Genomic DNA, 23,586 nt, shown 5'->3' with positions numbered 1-23,586 from the left:
GTTTTTGCATCGCATAGCCTTGATATGGCCGATAACATTCATGCCTTGCATCGCATAACCTTGGTACAGCTGATAACATTTATAGACTCATTAGTATTTCCGCTTTCTCTGATATCTATATGCTTGGCACTTATCTTGCGCATACACTTTCACCACCTCATAAGCTTTCTATAAGCTTATGCACGATAGATGCGTGCAGGTGGTGTTAGGTCGCAGCAGCGTTGAGCTTGGAGCGTGCAACGGACTTCTGGAGCTTTAATTTCGATATATGTATTTCCCTTTCAGCATTGTACTCAACTGTTTATATTAGTGGATATGTGATGATGATGTTGCCTTTATGATTTGGGTAAACTTGTAGTTATGCTTCCAATGACACAAATATACGTTGGAAAATCCTCCTTATAGGATCCCAAGATCGGAATCTGGCGTATGGGCGCTAGGAGCCGATAATGGGATGCTATGGAGGCCGTTGGCACCAGATTCGGCGATCGAAAATTTTGTGAGTCCGGTTTCCACGTTTGGGGTGTGACAATATACACACACACACACACACACACACACACACACATATATCACTGTCAGCTCCATAAGACCATCTATCTTTAGCTAGGTCATGGTACGTAACCATGCAATAGATTTCGACCTGTCATCAAAAGCTATGTAAGGCCCACGGTGATGTTCGTGGGAAATCCACTATATTCATTCATTTTGGGATAACATATTAAGAAATGAAACAAAATTTTAGACAGATTTGAAACTCAAGTGGGCCACATGAATGGAAATGGTTTAAAGGGATTGCCAATTATTTAAACCTTTTTAGGTTCCACTATGATGTTTATTCGCAATCTAAACTATTCATAAAGTGGCCCAAATGCTCATTAAGTCATTACCAAGAGGATGAATTAAAAAAGTAAAAATATTAGCTTGATCCAAAGCTTTTGCAGCCCCATGAATATTTCAAATGTGGGCATACGATATCCACTATTTTTTGTTGTGTGGCCCACTTGAGCTTTGGATCTACCTCATTTTTGGGCTCATGTCATAAAATGATTTGGTAAAATATATGAACAGTATGAATTTCTCACAAACACTATATTAGCCCTATGTGTTTACCCCATCCAAATCTCTACTGCCATCATGTGTTGGCTCAACGCAAAAGGTAGTGGGGGACAATTTCAGGAAGCTAAGTAGAGCATTTGTTTAAATCTTTTAATTTTTAGAGCTCCCCACCTTTTGGCATGGACCAGGTGTTACCGAGTAACAGCTAAGTGGATGTTACCCTTAATGTAGGGCCCATCTTGATGATATGTTGTATATCCACTCCATACATCCATTTTCCCAGGCCATTTTAGGACACGGTTCCAAATATTAAGAATATCCAGATCTCAGATGGACCGCACCACAAGCAACAGTGATGAGTGAACGCTCACCATTAAAAATTTCCAAAGGCCCACTGTAAGCAGATCAGTAATGTTTATTTACAAATAGCCTTTGAAATTTGGAACAATTCAGAAAACTGTTTAAAGTCGTTCCAAATTATTAGCGATGTCCTATTTAAGATCGGTTTAAGACTGTTCCTAAAACATTCCAAAACAGTCTTAAACCATTCCTAATCAGCAATTTTGGTGTAGTGACTATCATGATTGTTTACCTCACATGGGAGATTATGAAAGTCATTTCAACATTTACAAAAGAGGTATCGGAGCCCTAAGTTTTAGGGTTTTTTCCCATGAAGATGATGGGTTTTAGAGGGTAACTCATGGTCGACGAATTTTTCTTGTTGTGCATCATTCCTTTTATGTTTTATTCTCTACTTAGGATGTTTATTCTTTGCATAGTTTTAAAACTTGAAAACAACTTATATTATATGAATAGATTCAACTTGAACATATTTCATCGTATAATTCTCTACTAATCACAACTCAGGAAAGGACTTGGAAAAAAGTAGAGAAAGCTCAAAGAAACATATGTCTAGGTTATTTCACGTAAGATGACTCAATAGACTTTTAAGTCGAGCCTAGGTTTTTAAGATTTTAAACTATGTTTCTACAATTGCTTCTGATCATGGTTATGAGATGCATTAGGCAAATAATGTGTTTGATGTCTAACAACACCTGTTGATAAAGCATGTGCAACGCCAAAGAAAAAGAATTTAAAAAAAATAATAAAAAATGGGGGGAGCAATTCACTCAAGGAATAGAACGACATGCTATTAAAGAGAAATGATTAGGTATTGCCCTTGTACCATAAATTTACCTTACTACATCTTTCTATTTTAACCAACATGACGTAGACATCCACATGAAAAGTGGATGATCCAATCATCATATGGGGCCCCACTGGTAAATTACTTGAATGCCAAATATTTTGCCCACCTGATTACTTAACCAGCTTTATTTCATCACTAGCAAGGTGATATTCACAATGACACTTACATTTTAGATGGTTTGGGGGCAGTGGAAAAAGGTGAAGCATTATGGTCCCGAGGGCAGGACTGGATCATTTAGATTGGACTTTGAAGAACGGCGAGGAGTAAGGATGACTTCCATTTGGGTTGCTTTTAGGAGGGTTAGGCCTATTCCCTCACTCATATCAACAGGAGCATCATTCGGGGTTGTTATGTCGAAGTCATGAAGCAGCCGAGCAAGGGTCAAGTGCAAGATTTTAAGGGCCAAAGCATACCCAGGGCACGATCTCCTCCCTGCACCAAAAGGTATATATTCGAGGCGTTGGCCCTTAAAATCTACATCCGCATGGCCACCGATAAATCTCTCTGGCTGAAACTTGGAGGGATCGGACCACACGTCTGGATCCCGATGTAGCTTCCATAGGTTCACGAATAAGCGTGTGCTAGCTGGGACGTGGAAGCCGCCTATTTGGCAATCCTCCGTAGCTTCGTGTGGAACTGAGACTGGGGCTGAAGGGTACAAGCGTAGGGTTTCCTTCACGATGGCTTGGAGGTACACAAGGTTGTTGATGTCACACTCATCTACCTCTCTATCCCTGCCAACGTGGATGTCCAGCTCATCTTTTGCCTTCTTTAACACATCGCGGTTGTTTAGCAGTAAACAGAGGGCCCACGTCAGTGAAGCAGTTGTAGTGTCCGAGCCGGCTATGATAAGTGCCTACAAATTAGATTTAAGCTAATTCAAAAACTATAATGTAGATACAAATTCAGAATTATTTAAATAACATAAATTTGTTAACTAAATTATCGTTAGTGAATCCCTGTGGCTGACATGTACATAGAGATCTGGACCATTCATTTGTCGGACCAACAATTCATGCATGCAATACCCTAGAAATTAGGTCTTTTTTTTTTTTGTGAAGAAGATAACTCAATGTTATTATCTCATGGATGTAGGCACATTGTCAAAGTAAATCCTTTTGCCTCTTATATCTTGTTTTTTGTTTGACACTTTTATTTTTTAAGTTGGCTTATTTTTTTGTTTGGCACTTTTCTTTTTGTAAGTAGGCTTATCCTACATGGATTGCTGACTCGCCAAGGAGTTTAAGTGCAAATTGATGCAAATGAAATGTAATTTTTTCTTTTTTATTTCTATTTTTCTATATGGCTACATGGATTTTCAACTATGTACCAAAAACCAGCCTAACTATTTCATATACACCTTGCAGCCGCTTACACCAACGCATACATAATGGATGGAGACGCTAGCAATGGAAAGGCTAATTTTACCCCTAGTTGACCACAAATATTACTGTTTGACCCCTTCTCATGATTTTAACTTTGCCAAATGACAGTATTGCTCTCCCTTTTTACCCCATTTCAGCACTTTCATCATTTGTGTAAACGCCATTGCATGAGGATGCCTAAGGATAGGTGGGGTCCACATGAATGCTTAAGCATGAAGATAGGTGCGGTCCACATGAACGTTGCTAATTGCATCAATGTCTCCTTTGAACTAACATGTACTGTCCACGTGGTAGGGATGGACCGAGATCGTCAAAATCACATCCATCAATTTATACCTGACCAAATCCAACGAGTAGAATGCCACCATGTGTCAGCACACTTGTATGGAGGCAGAGAAGAGTACTCACGAAGCAAAAAGTAGAGATCGCGACGATCTCAAACACCTCTCTGCAAGAAACGCATTATCTTGCCGAAAGACCCAGGGTATTTAAAGATGCACGCATGATTAAAACCCTAGAAATGATCATCTACTTAGTGACATGTGGTAAGTGAGTATAGGCTACGCATATACAAAGAGCACTTAGAAGGCATACGTAACTGAAGGTGAAATTAAGGCGGTGATATTTAGCGACATGTGTAGGATTCAATTGGTCATGTGCAATTGTAACCTCCAAGTGGTGCATTGAAAGGTTACTTTAAAATAGGAATACGACAATGCAATGATTGGCTACATCTTCTCAAAATAGAAGTGTATCAAGCCAAGTCACAAAGGGGACGTTTGGACTGTAAGTTACTTTAGCTAAGCTACTTATGACATAAGTAGCTTATCTTAGTTTCTACTTATTTAGCAAATAAGTATGTTTGGTAAACAACATACTTATCATCTAAAAAGTAGAAAAACATATTGGTTTCCAACATCATAAGTAATTATCCGAAAAGTCTGTTTGGTCCCCTTCACATCCACCATCCATCATGTGGGGCCATCATTCATTGTGGTGGGGCCCGCCTTTGATGTAGGCCATCTATCATGAAGGGCCTGTGTGGGCCATTCATCATTAGGGGCTGACCTTTAATGTGCACAGTTCATTGGGTAGGGCCCACCTTTGATGTTGTCATCCATCATATGGGCCAACCATCAATGTTATTTTCCATCATGTAGGGCCCATCTTCAATATCCACTACACATCATGTGAAGCCTACCTTAGATATGGATTTCCCATAATGTGGGGCCACCTCCAATGTGGGCCATCCATAATGCGGGACCCTCCTTAGATATGGGCCACTCATCATTAAGCCAACCTTTGATATGTATTATCCATCATGTGGGGCCCACTATTATTAATTGCCCATCATGTGGAGCCCACCATTGATGTGGGTAGCCCATCATGTGGGCCCCATCATCAATGTGGGTTGGCCATCATGCGGGGCTCGCCTTGGATGTGGGTCATTCATCATTAGGGGTGAACCTTTAATGTGGATCATCCATCATGTGGGGCCACTTCGATATGGGCCATCATCATGTGGGGCCCACTAGATCATCTACCCATTCATTGAAAGATTTTCCAATTTCATGAACTCAAAAGGGGTTCGTGACCATAGAGAGCATATGCCCATAAATAATTTCTTAAGTTGTTGTGCCACCAATGAAAATGAAGGGAAAAAACGGTACTTTTGGAAGTCGAAAAGCAATTTAAAAAAAACTGATAAAAATAAGTTACTTCAAAAAAAAAAAAAAAAACTACTAAATAGGCCCTAATCGATCGAATCATTAATCCTAAAGTTAAGGGATCGTACGCAAGGCCACTGTCTCCTCAAACCCATGAAAGTAGCATAGAATGAAGAAGTATAGGCTCTCACTAATCCAATCAAACAAACATCTTTCAGCTTAATGTTGCCTCATAAACACTTATCTTAACATAACATTGTTTAGACATCCACTTTTATCCAACACCATGGTGCAGCAAGTCAGGATGAAGTAGTATAACATACTTTAGTTCACCACTTCTATCCATCGCATCACTGCAAAAAGTCGATTTAAAATTAGTTAGATATCCATGACTCCGTTGTCAGATCCCCCTAAATTCTTGAAGCCTTGGTGATTCTCTGATCATATCGTACTAGCCAAAACCATGACTGTCTTACAACTGTTCAGATTTTTTACGACCATCTCATGGCCATCTAGGTCAAGAAAAGCATTTAGTTTACGACCATCTCACTTGCTCAAACCGACTTCGGAAATATTTCTGCTTTATTTACTTTTACATGTCGATTGTACTACATCTATATTTAGATTAATAAAATCAACATCAAGCTTTTAAATTCCGTTTTACTTTCTTTAATCATTTATTCTATGGACATTGATTATGATATCACTATCATGATAAAACTCATTGTCTTTAAGTCAAAAATAAATTATCCGATGGATTAACCTTCTCTTTCATAAATCACCTTACCACCTTTATAACTTGTGACTAAATAGTCAGTCCAATTTTCATAGATTTGGTCATAATATGAATATTTAGTGCCTAAGGTCACAAGGCAGTCGGTTCAATTCAAGTAGAATAGGACTCAGCATGCAAGCCTGTGCTTACACACTCACACACTCATAACAAAAATGAGGCATTTACTGCACTTATGGATTGAATAGCAACAGCATCCCAGGTTTACAGCCATGAATTTAGCTTATGAGGGTATCTGATTGACATTTTTTTAATTTTTACTTTAACTAGTTTTTTAAAGGCCACCTAACACCCAACCGACAGACAATGTTGATTTATCGGTGCTGTAATTAGCTCGATATTCATCCCTGCTGTGCCACGGTTCGGATGGACTCTGGGTGGCCTGGTGTACAACACAGCCAAGTCGGTACTACATTAACGTGGCAACATGTTTTATGGCTATGTTGAGGGTCAAATATTGCATATTAGACCCCAGTTATTGAATGAATTTAGGAACATAATACTTTTATTTTTAATGGCCCATTTTAATCGTGTTTGTGATGTAATGTGTATTTAGGAGCCTGGACTGAAAAAGGGCATTAAAAGTATGGATTTAGTACTATGAAATCACCAAGGCAAGGGACGGACCCTAAGGGACCGAGATTGAAGAATTTACATGCCAGAAATCCGAGAAAATCACGCCAATCACGTTAAACGGGCCTGAAAATCATCCAGAATACAAGATCACAACGTTCCCACCATACATTCAGCTCGAAACTTTACATATAGCCTGAGGATCATAAATTAACCATACATGTCAAATTTCAGTCATTGGAACCTTGTTGAAGTGGCCCAACAGACATATCGGCCCTAAAATCCTGATTTGGGGCCCACCTGATATCAGGATATGCTTCAATTTTGTTCTCAACCCTATAAATTGGATGGGGAAGCAAATGAACGGAGTAGATTTATCATATACACCTCATTGGACCCCATATGTAAGATGCATGTGCATCATAGAGGGTCCACGCACGCCACACCGGACACCAAGCTCGGTCAAACCACGGTTGACCCGAGCCATCTCATGCATAGAGACAACGAATGGAACCGATCCGCCGGTTCGTGAAAGTGGGCCCCACCCATCTCATATTTTGATAATCCAAACCGTTCATTCACTCTAGAAGGGGTGCATGACACTCTCCTAGGCGTTTCTTTAGCCTCATGCAAACATAGTGGTTTTTTGCCACGAATTCAATTAACGGGGTGGATTTCTCTGATAATGTCGATCATGGGCCCCACTGACGCCAAAAGAATCCGTTTTTCGGATTCCTTACGCACTACACACTTCCGGAGAGGCTCAGACGATCCGGGCTCTTTTGCGTCCATGGCCAGGATCGATCCAATGATCCTAGCCGTTCAAAACCTTCCCATGGGGCAACCAATCACCACTAAGAAGCCTGAATGGAACAGATTCCACATCAGGTCTCTGTTTTGCTGAAACTAATTGTGTCAGGCGGTTTCTCTACGATGACACTGTGAAAGGAGGGCTGTTGTGCATAAACTTCATTCCCAGCCACCGACTTCACTCAACCAACTTCTAACATCTATAAAACAAGGGAGAGAAGGACGTGCTAGGCATCAGATCTTGGGGGCAGCCGTGGAGGCTAGAACGTGTGAAGAAGGGAAAGAGAGTAAGATCAGCATGGGCCAACCATCTTAGAGGAGTTCTTTCTTTTCTTCCTTTTTCTTATTTTTTGTTTAGTTATGTTCCTGAGAATATTTTTAGTCTAATCATGTTGGTGATTGGCTAAACCTCTTAGCTAGGGCTAAGAGGTGAAGCTTGTAGTGTGATGGGATGGGTTCTACGGCTTTGATTCATGTTACTTGAACTCTCTTTGATTATAGTTTGATTAATAAGAATACTTTCAGTTTTTAATGGTTTGTTGTGACTTAAATTACAATGGATCCACGATAGTTTTGAGCATGTTCTTAGCATTATAGGGATTATGAATTTGGGAACCCTATTGTTCACCATCGTCTCCTGGGCATGGTTAGATGTTGAACCCTTCCTAACATTCATATATCTCTCAGATTGGTTGTGGATTGGTTAAATTTTGTTGTTTGCTTTGTCTCATAGGCCTAGTTTTGTGATGGAATCAATTCTAATTCTCATACCTATCTTCTATTGAAAATTATATCAAAAGAAGTTCAGATTTGGATTTTAACATATTATCTTCCATCTGGATGAAGATAGGACTCTGATTCCAGTTGTGTTTATGAATCAAGCGTAGATCTCCCTAATCTCTACATGTGGATCCTTGGAATCCCTAGTTTCCTACCTTTGAATTTCATAAGTTTTGTTTAGTATTTTACCATTACTCTCTTAAAAGCCTCTTATTAGGGCTGTTCACGAGTCGAGCTAGCTTGAAAAACTCGCTCGACTCGGCTCGAGTCAACTCGGATTGACTCGACTTGAATGGCCGATTTGGGCCTAGTCAAGCTAATTATTTGAAGCTCGAGTTGAGTTTGAGCCGAGTTCAACCAGGGGACATTTCAACTCGAACTCGACTTGACTGGAAGCTCGAACTCGAGCTCGACTAGGCTCAATTAATAAATATATTAAATATTATATATTATATATATTATATTAATATAAGTTATAGGTTTTAATTTTTTTTAGAAAAAGAAAAAGAAAAAGAAAAAAGAAAACAAACCCTAGAGTCTCTACCCGACCGCATGCACCCCCTTTCCTTTTCCCTTTCCCTTTCTTCTCTTTCTTTACCCACTGCCAGTCACACGCCCGTCGGACCACCACTACCAGTTTTCATTTTAGCTCCACAATAATATGATTTCAATATCTTAAGATCTACTTCTTGGGTGAGAAACCCAAGAAATTCGAGATGGGTTCTTCTCAGATTTGTTAGAACTTCAAGGAAATCTAATGATTTGATTGGCTAGAGCTCTTTACTTGGATTTCTGATATGTGTTCTGCTCTGTTTCTTTTTTAATACTTGGATTTCTGTTGGTGGAAGAAGATCAAGAACAAATCGGTTCTTACAGGTTTCCTCATCCGATTCGAAGCTTTGTTTAGTTTTTTTAATCAGGTTTTGCTTTGATTCTCCTAAGATTTTTGAATTTTTCATCAATAGAGGAGGATCAAGAACAAAATCCATTACTCTCTCATCCAACAAGCTCGAGCTTAACTCGAGGTAAACTCGACTCGACTCAAACCACTAGCTCGACTCAAACTTAACTCGACAGCTTTGGCTAACAAGCTAAGCTTCAATGTTGAGCTTGAGCTCGAACTCGAGTACAACATGGACAAGCCGAGCCGAGCTTGGCCCACCTCGACTCGACTCGGCTCAATGTCTATCTCTATCTCTGATTTAGATTACATCTTTGCCTAGTTATAGTTCAAGTTATTTTCAAATTACGTAAAAGGTTCAATTCATATGAATTTGACCTCGATCTTACCAAGATTATTACTACATCACAACCCTATACTTGGGGTATGAATAGACTACATTATGATGTATGTGTTATATCCACATAGTCGGGCTAACTTTTCAAATCATTTTAGGCGATGAGGCCAAAAATGAGGTGGATCCAAAATCTCAACTCGACAACATCATAAAAAGCAGTGGGGAAAGTGATTTCCACCGTTAAAACCTCCCTGGGCCATCATGATGTTTTTATGCCACCTAAACCTTTCGTAGGGTTATTAGCATTCAGGTAAACTGTGGAAAATAATATCACCTTTGGTACAAAACTTCTAAGGAACCTATAAAGTTTCCAACGGTATGCCTTCATTCCCCGCTGTTACGTGTGGGATGGCCCACATGAGTTTTACATCTTCCTGAGTTTTAAATCCTGTCTATTCTGGTCTTGCAAAACTTACGTACGGTGTAGATTTGTCACAGTCATCTCTGTGGCCCCGCACAGCTTCTGACATCATGACATAGGAATAACCGGGCAACCCGGGGGAAGAGACAATCCGCTTCCGTGTTTTACGCTACGCAGATTCCCTATGGCGGACGCGGATTGCGTCTAACCCACGCCTGGACGGTAATCCGTCCAGGCAGGGCTCCGTGGTGCCCAAAATGATAAGTGTTTTATCCACGCTGTGCATCGCTTTTCTCAGATCATTTTAATGGACGAGAAAAAAACCAAAGTGGATCCACAGATCCAATGGGCCACATCAAAGGAAGCTGTAGTGATAAGGACTCTCACCGTTGAAACCTTTCTAGGGACACCATGATTTGTTTTCTTTCCATCCAACCTATTAATAATGTCATGCAGACATGGATGAAGTGAAAAAACAAATATCAGCTTGATCCGAAGCTTCTCCAACTCCCAAGAAGTTTTTAATGGTGAAAGTTAAATCCCCACTTTGTGGTCCACTTAAGCCATGGACCTACCTCATTTTTTCTATCATATATTAAAATGATCAAGAAAAATTATGAACGGCGTGGATAAAATACTTACATCACTTTGGACCCCACAAAACCCTACCCGGATCGATTAGACGCAATCCGCGCCCCCTTATGACGATTGCGTACTGCCACTGCCGGTAGCTACCTGGCTACTGGACGGTGCTCTGTCGGCCCAATTTATGGATGTGTTTTATCGCGCAGTCCATCTATTTTTGGATCACTATTTTAAAGCATGAGCCATAAAATAGGCAGATCCAAATCTCAGTCGGACCACACCATAGGAAAACAAAGGTGATTGAACTCTCAGCATTGATCCAAATCTCAGTCGGACCACACCATAGGAAAACAAAGGTGATTGAACTCTCACCATTAAAGATTTCCCTAGGACTCACTGTAATGTTTATTTGCCATCTAACATATTGACCAGGCTGCAAAGAAATTTCTGTTGGGAAAATACAAATACCAGTTTGATCCAAAACCTTTGTGCCCTAAGAAGTTTTTAATGGTGGGCTTTCAATCTCCACTGTTTACTATGGTGTGGTCCACCTGAGTTTTGATCTGCTTCAATTTGGGTTCATGATGTAAATTGAGCTGGAAAAAATGGATGGACAGGGTGGATAGAGCACATACATCATGGTGAGCCCCACAAAGCACCGCCGAGTAGCCAGGGGCATTGCATAATTTCAGGGTATGGGCCCAAAAATAACAAATCTACCTTCATCTGATTGAGTTCCATACAAAGCCAAGTGGTCAAACCAACTTTAAATAGTGGGTATTGATACCCCAGTATTGAAATATTCACGGTGACGAAGGGTGTTTATGACAAATCCACTTTGTCCATCTGTTCTTCCAGCTCATTTTAGGGAATGGGCCCAAAAATACGGTAGAAGCAGACATCGACTACATGACAAGAAAATTGATATTAAATACCCACAGTTGAATGCGTGAGTTAGAGTTTTGGTGGACATTTAAATCCCCAATGTGGGCCCACCATTATAATTGTGACAAATCCACTCTGCGCACCTGTTTTGCCACCTTCTTTTAGGGAGAGTAGGCTAAAAATGAGGCCGATCTAAAGCTCAAGTGGGCCAATATGAACATGAAACAATTTGAATTAAACACATGCCGTTGAAATATTCATGGAGCCACACGATGTTTTTGAAAAATCAACTGTGTCTATGTATTTTCCTAGCTTACTATTAGGGTATAAGCCCAAAAAATGAGGCCTGTACCAAGCTCTAGTGGGCCCAATGACTAGAAACAGTGAGAACGCATCCTGTGCTCACTGAGCTTTTGATCTGCTTTGTTTTTAGGCCATGCCCTTAACCATTAAGTGGGCACTAGGTACCGTCAAGATTAGGTTAGCACACGGCAATCAATTGATTTGAATCAATGTCAGAGTAAGAGTCTTGGTAGACAGATGTACTGGGTGGATTTCTCAAGAACAGTGACTACTTTGAGCTCCGGATCTACCTCATTTTTGAGCCAGTGCCCATGGCAAAACAGATGTACTGGGTGGATTTCTCGTGAACAATATGATGGGCCGCATCATGCAGCCGAGGTTAATATTACACCTGATGGGGTTTTTTCCCCAAGCTCGACCGGTCGTGAGATTCACTCGACTGGTCGAGGGCTAGTACATGACCAGTCATGGACTGGCTCAACTCGCGCGTTTTTCAGTGAGTTGTGGTTTTGGATTTCCGAGGTGCTCGACCAGTCGTGGGATGTGCATGCTCGACCGGTCGAAGGTGCCTCTCGACTGGTCGAGGACTCTGCACGATCAGTCGAGCTTACGCAGATTTGAGTCTGGATCTTATGCGAACTGCGGAAATCTGAGGCGATTTCACAAGGGGTACAAAAGGGAGTTTCCTAAACTACAAATAGGGGTGCTTAGGGCCTTTCTAGGCAATGTAATAGGTAATGCAAGAGCATTTCCTAAAGCTTTACAAGGGTTTGCTAAAAAGTTTAAGGCTATCAAAGGTGTGTGTGTGTGTGTGTGTGTGTGTGTGTGTGTGTGTGTGTGTGAGAGAGAGAGAGAGAAGAAGCTTGTGGAAGGGAGGTTATGCTCGTAGAAGTGACTTACTGTGTACTTGACATCTCAGCGCTTCTACGTCCTCGTGATTGGTAAAATCTCCCCGTTTTTCTTTTATTCTCTTACTATTTATCCACTCCTGCGTGAGTGAAGAAGGTTGTAACGTTCTACTTCATAGTGAATTGTTGATCTGGATAAGATCCCGTGGTTTTTACTTCTTTGAAGGTTTTCCACGTAAAAATCTCGTATGGTGTGGTTTATGCTTTGATTTATTTCATTGCTTTATTATCCCATAATTTTGGTTTGTTTTGAGAGGCTAAATCCTAAGGTTTTGTACAAAGCCCCCAACAGAGTGGTATCAAAGCTAAGTTCATTAAACAGAGTAAGATTGGTTCTGAATTATGAAGGTGGCTCATCTAGGATGATCAACTTCAATGGTTCTAACTGGACCATATGGAAGGCTAAGATGAAGGATTTGATTTATTACAAGAACTTGTATTCTTCAATTCAAGGCATATCAGCAAAGTCAAAGGATATGACAGATGATGATTGGAAGAAATTGAACTGGAAGACGGTGGGGTTTATCAGACAATGATTGGACGATTCCGTATTCCACCATGTGTCTATGGAGACCTCAGCCGCTAGCCTATGGCTGAAATTACAAGGACTGTATGAGAGGAAGACAGTTGGCAATAAGATTTTCTTGATACGACGACTTGTAAATATCAAGTTCAAAGATGGTGGTTCTGTGACCGAGCACATGAATGAGGTCAGCAATATATTGAACTAGCTCTCTGTTATGAAGATGGTCATGGATGATGAATTACAGGCTTTGCTATTGCTTAGCTCATTGTCTGATAGTTGGGAGACATTGATGATGTTTCTAAGTAACTCCGCGCTAGACGAAAAGGTATCCATGGAACAGGTAACTAGCTGTCTCTTCAATGAGGAGACAATAAGAAAATCTCAGGGGTCTACTCAGCAAGAGGCCCTTGTGATACATGAACGGATGAGAGGAAAGAACAGGAAGGGCGGAAAGGCCCAAGATAAATCAAGAGGCAAGTCGAGTACTAGGAAGGATATTGAATACTGAAATTGTGGCAAGAAGGGCCACTATAAGTATGAATGTCGTAAGAATAAGAACGACAAAAAAGGAAATGGAAAGGAGAAGGAAGATGAATCAGATTCCACTACGGTCGCTTTAGATGCGACGTTGTGGTTATTCTTTCAGCAGATCATGATGTTTGTCTCACGGCTACGAGTCAGGACACCGACTGGGTGATTGATTCGGGAGCCTCTTTTCATGCGACTCCACACAAAGACTTCTTCACAAGCTACAAGTTAGGTGACTATGGGACCGTGAAGATGGGAAATTCTGGCATATCGAAGATCGTAGGGGTCGGTAATATTTGTGTAAAGATCGATGTGGGCCGTGCATTGGTTCTCAGGGATGCAATGCATATCTCAGACTTTCGCCTCAACTTGATGTCGACGGGAAGGTTGGATAATGATAGCTATGAATGCCGGTTTGCTAGTGGGCGCTGGAAGCTCATTAAGGGTTCGTTGATCACAGCTAGAGGAAAGAAGTGGTGCACCCTTTACAAGGCAAGTGTCAGTGTGTGCAAGGGTGGATTGAATGCAGCGAAAGATTCAGCTATTGACATGTGGCACAGGCATCTAGGCCACATGAGTGAAAAGAGGCTTTAAGTACTAGCGAGGAAGCGGCTCCTTTCAGACGTGACAGGTATTCCTCTCAAAACCTGTATTGATTGTTTATCAGGGAAACAGCATAGAGTTTCATTTGTTAAATCTGTTTCTCATGTTAATAAAGTGCATGCATTAGATTTGGTTTATTCTGATATTTGTGGTCCTATGAGGACAAAAACCTTAGGCGGGGCATTGTATTTTGTCACTTTTATAGATGATGCATCTATGAGGGTTTGGGTTTATGCTTTGAAATCCAAGGACGAGGTCTTTGATGTGTTTAAATTGTTTCATGATATGGTCGAGAGAGAGAGAGAGAGAGAGGTAGATCATTGAAGTGCATCCTCACTGACAATGGTGCTGAATACATCAGTGACTTTCATGAGTATTGTAAGTCCCTGATTACCCCCCTCAGCATAATGGTGTAGCTAAGCGAATGAATTGCACCATTGTAGAGAGAATCAGATGCATGTTATCCCATGCGAAATTACCCAAGACGTTCTGGGGAGAAGCAATGCACACAGCAGTGTATCTGATAAACAGGTCTTCATCAGCTCCATTGAATGGAAAAGTGCCTGAGAATGTGTGGACTGGACCGGATCCATCATACCATCATCTCAGGGTGTTTGGATACAGGGCATCCGTTCATGTACTAAAGGACGAGAGGTCCAAGCTCGATATGAAAATCAGACAGTGTATGTTCTTGGGATACGGTGATGAAAAGTTTGGTTACAGATTGTGGGATCTGACCGAGAAGAAGCTCGTCAGGAGCAGAGATTTGGTTTTCTTTGAAGATCAATGTATAGAAGAATCAAACGGTGTATGTTCTTGGGTTACGGTGATGAAAAGTTTGGTTACAGATTGTGGGATCTGATCGAGAAGAAGCTCGTCAGGAGCAGAGATTTGGTTTTCTTTGAAAATTAGTATATAGAAGACATTGGTAAGCCAGAGAAGAACCAGCCTAGTTCAGGTAAGCTAGAGGACATGGATCCGGTTATTCCTCTCGTGGTGTCTGATGACGAGGGAGTACAGCAAGGTGCATAGGACAAGGGATTTCCTTCAAAAGATGGATCAGGAGAGCAGCCCCCACTTGATCCACCTGTTGAGCCACAGGCGAGGAGGTTATCTAGGGACAGACAACTGTCCAAGAGGTATTCGCCGTGTGAGTACATTATGCTGACTGATAGGGGAGAGCCAGAAGATTATTCTGAGGCCCTAGCTGACGAGCATAAAGGGGAGTGGTTGAAAGCTATGTAAGAGAAGATGGAATCCTTGCATAAGAATCACACATATGATATGATGAAATTGCTTAAGGGTAAGAAAGTTTTGAACAACAAGTGGGTGTTCAGAAGGAAAGCTGAGCAAAAGAATTCACAAACGAGGTTCAAGGCCAAACTTGTGGTGAAAGGGTTTGGTCAGAGGAAAGGCATACATTTCGAGAAAATATTCTTACCAGTGGTGAAGATAACATCTATACGGGTGTTGCTTGGGTTGGTGACTAGCATGGATCTGGAGATAGAGCGGTTAGATGTTAAAACTGCATTCCTCCATGGTGACCTGGAAGAAGAGATTTACATGCACCAACTAGAGAGGTTCGAAGTCAAGGGCAAAAAGCATATGGTGTATAGGCTGAGGAAGAGCTTGTATGGGCTGAAATAAGCTCCATGGCAATGGTACAAGAAGTTCGACTCATTTATTTTGAAGCATGGGTATGACAGAACGGAATCGGACCACTATGTGTTCACACACAAGTTCTCAGATGGTGATTTCTTAGTTCTGCTGTTATACGTTGATGACATGTTCATTATAGGAAAAGACATCAAGAAGATCGACGGGCTGAAACAGGAGTTGGGCAAGTCGTTTGCGATGAAAGAATTGTTCCCGGCTAAACAGATCTTAAGAATGGAGATAACCCGTGACAGAAGCAGTAGGAAGCTTTGGCCATCACAAGAGCGGTATATTGATAAAGTCTTAGAGCGGTTCAATATGAATGCAGTGAAACTGGTCAGTACTCCACTGGATGGTTACTTCAGATTGAGCAACAGGCAGTGTCCCAAGACGAATGTAGAGGTGAAAGAGATGCAGAAGATACCCTACGCATCAGTTGTAGGAAGTTTGATGTATGTTATGGTGTGTACACGCCCAGATATAGCATATGTGGTTGGTGTTGTCAGCCGGTATCTTGCCAATCCTAGCAAAGAGCATTAGGCAGCTATGAAATGGATATTGCGGTATCTAAGAGGCTCATCCAAGTTGAGCCTATGCTATGGTGACGAAAAACCTGTGTTAGAGGGCTACAAGATTCAGATATGGCAGGCGATATAGACTTCAGGAAGTCTACATCGAGGTTCATGTTCAAGCTTGCAGGGGGAGCAGTTTCTTGGTAGAGCAAGCTACAGAAAGTCGTAGCATTGTCGACGACAGGAGCCGAGTACATTGCAGTCACAGAAGCATGTAAAGAGATGCTTTGGATGAAGAGGTTCTTATAAGAACTTAGCTTGAAGCAAGAGCAGCATGTGGTCTATTGTGATAGTCAAAGTGCTATACATTTGAGCAAGAATCCAAGTCAGCATTCCAAGTCAAAGTACATAGAGATTCGGTATCACTAGATCAGGGATACTTTGGAACAAAATGTGATATAGTTTGAGAAGGTCCACACAGACAATAATGGGTCAAACATGATGACCAAGGCATTGCTCAAGGGCAAGTTTGAGGTTTGTAGAAACCGGGCTGGCTTGAAGATGACAGATTTCTCCTGTATCAAAAGGGAGGAGATTTGATGAGGTTTTTTCCCTAAGCTCGACCGGTCGAGGGCTGGTACACGACTAGTCGTGGACTGGCTCAACTCATTTTCCAGCGAGTTGTGATTTTAGATTTCTGAGGTGCTCGACTAGTCGTGGGATGTGCTCGACTAGTCGAAGGTGCCTCTCGATTGGTTGAGGACTCTGCACGACCAGTTGAGCTTACGCAGATTTAAGTTCGGATCTTGTGCGGATTGCAGAAATCTAAGGCGATTTCGCATGGGGTGCGAAAGGGAGTTTCTTAAACTATAAATAAGGGTGCTTAGGGCCTTTCTAGGCAATATAAGAGGTAATGCAAGAGGGTTTCCTAAAGCTTTATAAGGGTTTGCTAAAGGGTTTAAGGCTGTCAAAGGTGAGAGAGAGAAAGAGAGAGAGGAAGCTTGTGGAAGGGAGGTTATGCTCGTAGAGGTGATCTACTGTGCACTCAACATCTAGCGCTTCTATGTCCTCGTGATCGGTGAGATCTCTCCATTTTTCTTTTATTTTCTTACTGTTTATCCACTCCTGCGTGAGTGAAGAAGGTTACAATGTTCTACTTCATAGTGGATTGTTGATCTGGACGAGGTCCCATGGTTTTTACCTCTTTGAGGGTTTTCCACGTAAAAATCTTGTGTGGTGTGGTTTATGCTTTGATTTATTTCAATGCTTTATTATCCCATAATTCTGGTTTGTTTTGGAAGGCTAGATTTTAAGGTTTTGTGCAAGGCCCCCAACAGCACCCATGAATGCAAAGTAGTGAAAGCAGTTAAGTGAATATGAAAATACAAAAACCCATCCACAACTAACAGCACGCGGTTTGTTTGGCTAACCATGAAAACAATAGGCAAGGGAAATAGTTTAAGAGCCGATGGTGGAAAAGACAAAGGTCTTATTTTAGGGGGTAGAATTATGGTATTGTCAAATGCCTCAAAGATCAAAAGGTTTAAACAAATGCATGCCCTATTTACTAAATGCCTCCAAAATCAAAGGGTTTAAACAAATGCTTTATCTAGCTTCTTGATACCTTTAAAAAATAATAAATAAATAAAATTTGGATGAAAACCCTTTACTTAGACGCTAGTGGCTATACAGACCTTCTTCTTCTTCTTTTGTTGTTTTCCTACCTAAGGCCATTTTTCTTCCTTTTCAAGCATGTCTTACAGGGACCCACCACTCCATCCGATGGTATTTTTCCGCCTACGGTCACTGACATGAACTTCTCCCGCATTACCAACAATTTTTACAACCCTAAAAATAGGTGTTGTTTTTGCTCCAATGACTACATTTCTTAGAGATTGAAGCCACTAATAGACGGAAGGCATTTTGAATAAATTTTTAATTTTTAATTTTTAATTTAATTTATTTATTTTTGTAAAGTAGCATTTTCTTAGAGATAGAAGCTACTTTTGGTTATGAATAGAGAGAAATGGTTGTGGTTGTTGTCATGGGGAGAAGTGATTGTTGAAAGGAATTTGAGGTAGATATGGATAATTGTGGTTATCATGTGGAAGAAAATGAATGAGATAAAATTTGATTCACGTGGTTGTTATGTGTTAAGGGTCAAAGTTGTCATGTGTTAAGGGTTTGAGTCATGGTTGTCAAGGTCTAGGTCGTCATTGTCATGCATTAAGGGTTAAGGTTGTCATGTGCTAAGGATTGAGGTTGTCATGTGTTAAGGGTATGTGTCGTGGTTGTCATGTTATAAGGGTCAATGTTCTCATGTGTTAAGGGTCTAGATTGTTATGTGTTAAGGGTTGTAGGGCCCACAATGAGAAATGTGTTGAATTCACTCCGTTTATTGAATTCAAAATTTAATTTAATGTTGTGGGCCAAAGAATAAGTCACATCAAAAAATTCTATGGCTCCAAGAAGTTTTTAATGGTAGGTTTTCAATCTCACTGCTTTCTATGGTGTGGTCCACTTGAGCCTTTGATATGCCTCATTTTTTGGCACATATCCTAAAATGATCTTTCAAAATGGATGGACGGCATGGATAAAATATAGGCATCACAGTGGGTTCCAAAAGATCATCCATCTCTGGCTAGGTCATGCTATGTAACCATGCAATGGATTCCGACCTGCCACCGAAAACTATGTTTAGGCCACCCACTGTGACGTTTGTAGGAAATCCACTCTATTTATTCATTTTGGGAGATCGTGTTAAGAAATGAGACAAATTTAGATAGATTTGAAACTCAAGTAGGCCACATGATAACGGTGGAAAGGAATTGCCTACTATTCAAAATTTTCTAGGCTCCACTATGATATTTATAGCAATCCAAACTGTCCATAAAGTAGCCCAAATGCTCATAAAGTCCTTACCAAGAGGATGATCAACTAAAAAAATTAAAAATATTAGCTTGATCCAAAGCTTCTGCAGCTCGGTGAATATTTCAACCTTAGGTGTACAAACTCCAGTATTTTCTGCTGTGTGGCCCACTTAAACTTTGGATCTACCTCATTTTTTAAGTCATGTAATAAAATGATTTGACAAAACATGTGAATGGTGTGAATTTCTCACAAAAAGTGTATTGACCACATATGCTTACCCCATCCAAATCTCTACCATCATTATGTGCCAGCTCAACACAAAAGGTAGTGGGGGACAATTTCACGAGGTAAAGCATTTGTTTAAATCTTCTAACTTTTAGGACATTTGACAATAGCCCTTTTAGCGCAGATGAAGTGTTACCGAGGTGTTTTTTTTTTTTTTTTGGGGGGGGGGGGGGGTTAAATTGTTTTTACACCTACCATCAATTCACACTTCACTATTAGCCACCCCCACTAGGGAATCGATACTAAGAGCTTAGTGTTGAAATGAGGTATCTTTCACTCAGTCTACAACTTGAGCTATGGATCAGGGTGTAGGTAGAGGTGTACACGAACCAAGCTAGTTCGGTTAGCTTGCTCGACTCGACTAGAAAAAGCTCGATTCGACTCGGTTCAAAGCTGAGTTCGAGCCGAGTCGAGCTGATTTTTTGAGCTCGAAAATGAGTTCAAGCTGAGTTCGAGTTGGCCCCAACTCAACTCGACTTGGATCGAACCCAGCTCAAATCGAACTCGGATTGCACAAGTTCGGTAACTCGGTTACTTTGATATTGATGTTGCTCACCAAGTGTTTGTTGAAATGACTCAAAGAAGTGTGGTTGGTGGCAAGGAAGGTATGTATATGAAACCAACACCCTTTTTTTCTTGATTTTTATGTTGCTTAGAAGGTGTTTGCTAAAATACCTGTAAAACCATTGCTGTTGTCTCAAATACAGTGAGATTTTGAAGGTGAAGTCTAGGTGTCTATGAAAATGTTGCAATGGCAAACTCGGCTCGATCTTGGTTCGAATTTGGCTCGAACTAGCTTGAGCTGCTGACCGAACTGAGCCGAGCCAAGTTTTGAGCTGAGGTCAGCTAGTGGCCGAGCCGAGTAGAGTTGAGGTCAGCTAGTGGCCGAGCCGAGTAGAGCTGAGGCCAGCTCGACTCATTTCGACTCGATGTACACCCTTAGGTGTAGGTGTGACTGAGTAACAGTTAAGTGGATGTTACCTTTACCGTAGGGCCCACCTTGATGATAATTTGCATATCCACTCCATACATCCATTTTGCCAGGCCATTTTATGACACGGTCTCAAATATTAAGTATATCCAGATCTCAAATGGACCACACCGCAAGCAACAGTGATGAGTGAATGCTCACAATTAAAAATTTTCCAAGGCCCACTGTAAGTAGATCAGTAATGTTTATTTGCCATCCAACTCATTGATAAGATTAACCAGAACTCAATGAAGGAAAACTAGAAAGGTCAGCTTGATCCAAAACTCTTATTGCATACAAAAAGCTTTTAATATTCACCACTTTTTCCAGTGGTGCGAACCACCGGAGATTTGGATCTGCTTAAGTTTTGGGATAAAATTCTTAAATGATCTGAAAAAACCGGATGGAAGGCGTGGATATGAAACACATTCGTCAACGTGGCCCCACACGGCAAGGGTAACACCCACTAAAGCTGTTATCTGGGTAACAACTAATCCGCTCCCCTTTTAATTTTATTTTTTTTTCGGTTACTGACTCACCTCAAATGTCCCTAAGCAAGGAATCAGCCCTAGCTTGCACCTACATCATAGTTTGCCTAGATGATGAGTCAACTCGGAACTCATACGACTCAGAATTGGTCACCAACAGAGTGACTGGGTCCAGTTGCACTCGGTTTGCATCTGACCCAGAAGTGACTCGCTAGAGCCAAATGAGTCTTAAACGATTCTATCAGCCCGCCCTATTCAGTATATTCGACCTACATCCAAGAAAGCCTTTATAAGCATACCTCGCAAGTTGCCTTGATGACGGTATCTGGGTCATAGTTAGAGAGTTGCGCATCATCCATGCATGAAATCATCACATCCATGAAGTCGTGCTCACCCTCAACAGAGCCAGATCGTCTTCTTTCGCGATGCTCCTCTAGCCAGCTAACCAGGATGGAGTCCATTTCCTTGGCTAACCTCTTCATGGCTCTCTTCTGCCCTAAGAAATCAATCCACTTCAGGAAAGGCAGCACATCCGACACAACAAACACCCCCAAAAGATAAATCACTTCGGCCATCGCCTTCCGAAACCTCCGCGCCTCCTCCACATCTGTCAAAGATGCTGTCGTCCCAAAGTACCGTTTCCTGGCAATCATCATCCCAACCACATTGAATGCCAGTTCTCCAAACCATTGCTTCATCTCTACCTTTACTGGATTCAGATTGTTCTTCACCAAAAGCCCATGCAGCTCTTTCATGCTTCTGTCGATCTCAGCGATCCAGATTTTCTTGAACATATCGATCCGACGGCTTGAGAGGAGCTCCAGCGTGACCATCTTGCGAATATCGCGCCAGTAGGGCCCATATGGCGCAAGGCCGAATCCAGCGTAGTTGTAGGCTAAGTACTCAGAGAACGCGCTAGTTGGACGGCTAGCGAGGACCTTGTCTTTGGTAGTTAAGCATTCCTTTATGACCTCAGGTCCACTAACGATGAGTGTGCGATGCACGCCTAGCCGTAGTGTGAAGGCCGGACCATACTTGTCGGCCATGGCTCCGAGCTGTCGCATGAACGGCTCGTGCCCGCCGAGCATGTGGAGGTGACCAATTACCGGCCATCCACCAGCTGGCTCCGGTGCTTCCTTCTTACTAGTGACCCTGATCATCCATAGCTTGTACAGAAGAAGTGAGGCAAAGAACCCAGCAATTGCTTGGAATTGGAGAAGCCATGCCATTTCTTGTTATGGAATCGGTGTAGGTCAACGAGCCCTGTATTTATAGTGCTTGTCTCCCTCTTAGAAATCCTGACCCATAAAAATATTGATGGGCCATGATGTGGCCTGTCCGGCCAGTAGGAAACGGGTGTTCGTCGGAAGCGGATTGGCTGATATAGATGGTGTGGGTAGGTGTCGTGCGAAGACGGGCGCTGACGCTCCTCGAGGTCCGAGTTGTACGAACGGTTCAAAGGAGATCAAAGTTACATGGGCCTAAACATAATGTATTTATTATATCCACACCGTTCATCCATTTTTCGAGATCATTTTAAAGCATTAGCGAAAACATTAATGGTATAAAAATCTCAGCTTTACCACACCATAAATACCAGCGGGATAACGATTTTCACCGTTAAAACATTCATAGGGCCCACAGTAACGTTTATTTTCCATCCAATCTGTTTATAATGTCACAAAGACCTGGACGAAGACGGAAAGAAAAAAAAATCATATTGATGAAAAACTTCTCTGACCACAAAAAGGTTTCAATGGTATAAGTTCAATCCCCCACTGCTTTTTGCAGCGTGGTTCACATGATCTTTAATCTATCTTATTTTTATGCTTAAGCCTTAAAACGAACTCGAAAAATGTATGGACGGTTTGGATATAATACATATCTGATGATGGGACCCACAGAACTTGCTGACGCCAACACACCTGCTGGATCTTTGGCGTGTGGCACACCAGCCAATCCGCTTCAGGTGAGGATCATTATTTTTACCGTACAGACAGACGATAAGTACAATTAATAATTAATGTGGGCCACATTAATGGAATAATGTCAAAAATGTCCCAAGAAGCAGTGTGGGCCTTTCAGTTTATTTATTTATTTATCAATCTCTCTCTCTCTCTCTCTCTCTCTCTCTCTCTCCATCCCGTGAGTTATACGTAATTAACGTGTTTGATTACCTACTTAACGTGTTTGATTAAAGATTCACACCATGGCGGCACCACATAAACCTAGGGTCCAAATCCTATCTACATTGTTCCATGTGGTGTGGCCCGTATTAGTTGTGTATATAGCTGAGTTTTGGAATTATGATAAGGACCTGAAAATAAGACCTGATAGACCGAGTGGATTTTACATGTACAACATAGTGGGCCCAGAAAGTTTTATTTTACTCACTATGTAAAACAGATGCGCAGTTGGAGAGGCCTCCGGTCCGCGTTCGTGGCTCACTGCTGACAGTGTCAGAGAAAACGTGTTGTCTTTGTATGGATTCGACGTATATAAGCAACCTGGATTGGGTAGCTTAGGTATG

General features: G+C 41.5%; 1 protein-coding gene across 1 annotated transcript; it reads right to left on the bottom strand.

The window, feature by feature from the left end:
- Positions 1 to 2,397: 2,397 nt before the first annotated feature.
- On the bottom strand, positions 2,398 to 22,285 carry LOC131230491 (cytochrome P450 CYP82D47-like). The gene is made up of 2 exons (XM_058226410.1): positions 21,356 to 22,285; positions 2,398 to 3,125 (listed from the first exon to the last, which is right to left on the bottom strand). The coding sequence occupies exons 1-2, from the start codon at positions 22,283 to 22,285 to the stop codon at positions 2,475 to 2,477; spliced, it is 1,581 nt and encodes a 526-aa protein (XP_058082393.1). The 3' UTR covers positions 2,398 to 2,474.
- Positions 22,286 to 23,586: the final 1,301 nt, after the last annotated feature.

Source organism: Magnolia sinica, chromosome 17 (assembly GCF_029962835.1).
Source record: "Magnolia sinica isolate HGM2019 chromosome 17, MsV1, whole genome shotgun sequence".
NCBI lineage: Eukaryota > Viridiplantae > Streptophyta > Magnoliopsida > Magnoliales > Magnoliaceae > Magnolia > Magnolia sinica.
This window is presented reverse-complemented; position numbering and strand designations above follow the sequence as displayed.